Source organism: Nerophis ophidion, linkage group LG12, assembly GCF_033978795.1.
Source record: "Nerophis ophidion isolate RoL-2023_Sa linkage group LG12, RoL_Noph_v1.0, whole genome shotgun sequence".
Taxonomy (NCBI): Eukaryota; Metazoa; Chordata; class Actinopteri; order Syngnathiformes; family Syngnathidae; genus Nerophis; species Nerophis ophidion.
Genome location: NC_084622.1, coordinates 51,218,296 through 51,224,295, shown reverse-complemented (window position 1 = coordinate 51,224,295; position 6,000 = coordinate 51,218,296). Strand labels below are relative to the sequence as shown.

Genomic DNA, 6,000 nt, shown 5'->3' with positions numbered 1-6,000 from the left:
CCCTGAATAGAGAAAAAAAAAAGACTATACAATGGGGGCGATTCAGATGTTATTAGACACATTTACTCGGATAATAGTGAAAAATCCCTTATCTGCTTATTGTGTTACTAGTGTTTTAGTGAGATTATATGGTCGTACCTGTACAACCTGAAGGTCGGCCCCGCACTTTTATTCAGCACCAGTCGACGGGTGGTGGCGATGCCCATCTCTGCCCTTCGCAAGGGACCCTCTTCGAAACACGATCTTTCAAAAATGGTCGCTGCATAATACACTGTACTTTGTGTGTGTGGTCCAATCCAACCGGGTTTGCTTGACATCTCTGTTCCATAGTAAAGCTTCATCTTTCGGGAATGTAAACAATGAAACACCGGCTGTGTTTGTGTTGCTAAAGGCGGCCGCAATACACCGCTTTGCACCTACAGCTTTCTTCTTTGACGTCTCTATTAATCATTGAACAAATTGCAAAAGATTCAGCGACACAAAAGTCCAGAATACTGTGGAATTATGCGATGAATAGAGACGATTTATAGCTGGGAACGGTGCTGGAACAAAATGTCCTCTACAGTGCGTGACATCACACGCACGTGTCATCATACTGAGACGTTTTCAGCAGGCTATTTCGGCGCGAAATTGAAAATTGCAATTTAGTAAACTAAAAACGCCAAATTGGCATCTGTTGCAATGTTAATATTTCATCATTGATATATAAACTATCAGACTGCGTGGTCGCTAGTAGTGGCTTTCAGTAGGCCTTTAAGAGACTGCCTGACAAACTGTTGGTACATTTTGTAGAACGGGGATGGACAATCGCTGGCAAGAGTCAGTGGAAAGGTGTACATCCAAACAATACCCAACCTTCGTGTCCCGGGCTCACCTTTCTTCATGCTGAAAAACGGCAGCGTGTACTGGCCCACAAAGTCGCTGGACAGGAAACCGGTCTGGTCTCGGACGGAGAAGCGGACCAGGCACAGTTCGGGGATGCTGAGGCGGAAGTTCATGTCGGCGTCCCAGAACGGGTTCAAAGCTGCAACAATCACCGGATTCTTTAATTCACTTCATCAACAAGAAAGTGCACATTCAGCAGAAATGAGGTGTGATTGCTGAGAGGTGGACTGCTGCGCCTCGGTTTTTGTACCCCCCACTTTTGCAGGAGTCTGTGCATGTTAGACACAAAGATGCTGCATTACAACACACTTTTACAGGAGTCTGTGCATGTTAGACACAAAGATGCTGCATTACAACACACTTTTACAGGAGTCTGTGCATGTTAGACACAAAGATGCTGCATTACAACACACTTTTACAGGAGTCTGTGCATGTTAGACACAAATATGCTGCATTACAACACACTTTTGCAGGAGTCTGTGCATGTTAGACACAAAGATGCTGCATTACAACACACTTTTACAGGAGTCTGTGCATGTTAGACACAACGATGCTGCATTACAACACACTTTTACAGGAGTCTGTGCATGTTAGACACAAAGATGCTGCATTACAACACACTTTTACAGGAGTCTGTGCATGTTAGACACAAAGATGCTGCATTACAACACACTTTTACAGGAGTCTGTGCATGTTAGACACAACGATGCTGCATTACAACACACTTTTACAGGAGTCTGTGCATGTTAGACACAAAGATGCTGCATTACAACACACTTTTGCAGGAGTCTGTGTATGTTAGACACAAAGATGCTGCATTACAACACACTTTTACAGGAGTCTGTGCATGTTAGACACAAAGATGCTGCATTACAACACACTTTTGCAGGAGTCTGTGCATGTTAGACACAAAGATGCTGCATTACAACACACTTTTGCAGGAGTCTGTGCATGTTAGACACAAAGATGCTGCATTACAACACTTTTACAGGAGTCTGTGCATGTTAGACACAAAGATGCTGCATTACAACACACTTTTGTAGGAGTCTGTGCATGTTAGACACAAATATGCTGCATTACAACACACTTTTGCAGGAGTCTGTGCATGTTAGACACAAAGATGCTGCATTACAACACACTTTTGTAGGAGTCTGTGCATGTTAGACACAAATATGCTGCATTACAACACACTTTTACAGGAGTCTGTGCATGTTAGACACAAAGATGCTGCATTACAACACACTTTTGCAGGAGTCTGTGCATGTTAGACACAAAGATGCTGCATTACAACACACTTTTACAGGAGTCTGTGCATGTTAGACACAAAGATGCTGCATTACAACACACTTTTGCAGGAGTCTGTGCATGTTAGACACAAAGATGCTGCATTACAACACACTTTTGCAGGAGTCTGTGCATGTTAGACACAAAGATGCTGCATTACAACACACTTTTGCAGGAGTCTGTGCATGTTAGACACAAAGATGCTGCATTACAACACACTTTTGCAGGAGTCTGTGCATGTTAGACACAAAGATGCTGCATTACAACACACTTTTGCAGGAGTCTGTGCATGTTAGACACAAAGATGCTGCATTACAACACACTTTTGCAGGAGTCTGTGCATGTTAGACACAACGATGCTGCATTACAACACACTTTTACAGGAGTCTGTGCATGTTAGACACAAAGATGCTGCATTACAACACACTTTTGCAGGAGTCTGTGCATGTTAGACACAAAGATGCTGCATTACAACACACTTTTACAGGAGTCTGTGCATGTTAGACACAAAGATGCTGCATTACAACACACTTTTACAGGAGTCTGTGCATGTTAGACACAAAGATGCTGCATTACAACACACTTTTGCAGGAGTCTGTGCATGTTAGACACAAAGATGCTGCATTACAACACTTTTACAGGAGTCTGTGCATGTTAGACACAAAGATGCTGCATTACAACACACTTTTGTAGGAGTCTGTGCATGTTAGACACAAATATGCTGCATTACAACACACTTTTGCAGGAGTCTGTGCATGTTAGACACAAAGATGCTGCATTACAACACACTTTTGTAGGAGTCTGTGCATGTTAGACACAAATATGCTGCATTACAACACACTTTTACAGGAGTCTGTGCATGTTAGACACAAAGATGCTGCATTACAACACACTTTTGCAGGAGTCTGTGCATGTTAGACACAAAGATGCTGCATTACAACACACTTTTACAGGAGTCTGTGCATGTTAGACACAAAGATGCTGCATTACAACACACTTTTGCAGGAGTCTGTGCATGTTAGACACAAAGATGCTGCATTACAACACTTTTACAGGAGTCTGTGCATGTTAGACACAAAGATGCTGCATTACAACACACTTTTACAGGAGTCTGTGCATGTTAGACACAACGATGCTGCATTACAACACACTTTTACAGGAGTCTGTGCATGTTAGACACAAAGATGCTGCATTACAACACACTTTTGCAGGAGTCTGTGCATGTTAGACACAAAGATGCTGCATTACAACACACTTTTACAGGAGTCTGTGCATGTTAGACACAAAGATGCTGCATTGCAACACACTTTTACAGGAGTCTGTGCATGTTAGACACAAAGATGCTGCATTACAACACACTTTTACAGGAGTCTGTGCATGTTAGACACAAAGATGCTGCATTACAACACACTTTTACAGGAGTCTGTGCATGTTAGACACAAAGATGCTGCATTACAACACACTTTTACAGGAGTCTGTGCATGTTAGACACAAAGATGCTGCATTACAACACACTTTTACAGGAGTCTGTGCATGTTAGACACAACGATGCTGCATTACAACACACTTTTACAGGAGTCTGTGCATGTTAGACACAAAGATGCTGCATTACAACACACTTTTGCAGGAGTCTGTGCATGTTAGACACAAAGATGCTGCATTACAACACGCTTTTACAGGAGTCTGTGCATGTTAGACACAAAGATGCTGCATTACAACACACTTTTACAGGAGTCTGTGCATGTTAGACACAAAGATGCTGCATTACAACACACTTTTACAGGAGTCTGTGCATGTTAGACACAAATATGCTGCATTACAACACACTTTTGCAGGAGTCTGTGCATGTTAGACACAAAGATGCTACATTACAACACACTTTTACAGGAGTCTGTGCATGTTAGACACAAAGATGCTGCATTACAACACACTTTTACAGGAGTCTGTGCATGTTAGACACAAAGATGCTGCATTACAACACACTTTTACAGGAGTCTGTGCATGTTAGACACAAAGATGCTGCATTGCAACACACTTTTACAGGAGTCTGTGCATGTTAGACACAAATATGCTGCATTACAACACACTTTTACAGGAGTCTGTGCATGTTAGACACAACGATGCTGCATTACATCACACTTTTACAGGAGTCTGTGCATGTTAGACACAAATATGCTGCATTACAACACACTTTTACAGGAGTCTGTGCATGTTAGACACAACGATGCTGCATTACAACACACTTTTGTAGGAGTCTGTGCATGTTAGACACAAAGATGCTGCATTACAACACACTTTTACAGGAGTCTGTGCATGTTAGACACAAATATGCTGCATTACAACACACTTTTACAGGAGTCTGTGCATGTTAGACACAAAGATGCTGCATTGCAACACACTTTTACAGGAGTCTGTGCATGTTAGACACAAAGATGCTGCATTACAACACACTTTTACAGGAGTCTGTGCATGTTAGACACAAAGATGCTGCATTACAACACACTTTTACAGGAGTCTGTGCATGTTAGACACAAAGATGCTGCATTACAACACACTTTTACAGGAGTCTGTGCATGTTAGACACAAAGATGCTGCATTACAACACACTTTTACAGGAGTCTGTGCATGTTAGACACAAAGATGCTGCATTACAACACGCTTTTACAGGAGTCTGTGCATGTTAGACACAAAGATGCTGCATTACAACACACTTTTACAGGAGTCTGTGCATGTTAGACACAAAGATGCTGCATTACAACACACTTTTACAGGAGTCTGTGCATGTTAGACACAAAGATGCTGCATTACAACACACTTTTACAGGAGTCTGTGCATGTTAGACACAAAGATGCTGCATTACAACACACTTTTACAGGAGTCTGTGCATGTTAGACACAAAGATGCTGCATTACAACATACTTTGTTCCGCTCCATTTTTCCATACAACAATAACTAATGGGCCAATTTGGACCAGACATTTAGTGGAGGCTCTTAGGGGAATGTTCGTTCACTTTTCTCTAAAAGCGCCAAATTTGTCAGAGGTGTAGCCAGGACATACTTAAATGATTTAGCTAGGGCGCCCGCTCAGGTGACCTTCGGGGTCGCCACAGCGGCCAATCAAATATGGCCGCCACTTGTAATGGCTTTTGTCTCTAACATTTGAAACAGCTGTGTTTTGTGTTTTATCCAAGGACATGCACCTTGGGATAGGCCCCTCCCACCTCCAAATCCAAGGACATGCCCCTGGGGATAGGCCCCTCCCACCTCCAAATCCAAGGACATGCACCTGGGGATAGGCCCCTCCCACCTCCAAAGACATGCACCTGGGGATAGGCCCCTCCCACCTCCAAAGACATGCACCTGGGGATAGGCCCCTCCCACCTCCAAAGACATGCACCTTGGGGTAGGCCCCTCCCACCTCCAAAGACATGCACCTGGGGATAGGCCCCTCCCACCTCCAAAGACATGCACCTTGGGATAGGCCCCTCCCACCTCCAAATCCAAGGACATGCACCTGGGGATAGGCCCCTCCCACCTCCAAAGACATGCACCTGGGGATAGGCCCCTCCCACCTCCAAAGACATGCACCTTGGGGTAGGCCCCTCCCACCTCCAAAGACATGCACCTGGGGATAGGCCCCTCCCACCTCCAAAGACATGCACCTTGGGATAGGCCTCTCCCACCTCCAAATCCAAGGACATGCACCTGGGGATAGGCCCCTCCCACCTCCAAATCCAAGGGCATGCACCTGGGGATAGGCCCCTCCCACCTCCAAAGACATGCACCTTGGGATAGGCCTCTCCCACCTCCAAATCCAAAGACATGCACCTG

General features: G+C 44.1%; 1 protein-coding gene across 1 annotated transcript in view; it reads right to left on the bottom strand.

Annotated features, from left to right (window-relative positions):
* Positions 1-6,000, bottom strand: part of LOC133563535 (1-phosphatidylinositol 4,5-bisphosphate phosphodiesterase zeta-1-like) — a 59,115-nt gene that overhangs the window by 1,198 nt on the left and 51,917 nt on the right. The window contains exon 10 of the mRNA XM_061917705.1: positions 875-1,024. Within this exon, the coding sequence (XP_061773689.1) occupies positions 875-1,024 (150 nt within the window). The remainder of the gene's footprint in view (positions 1-874; positions 1,025-6,000) is intronic.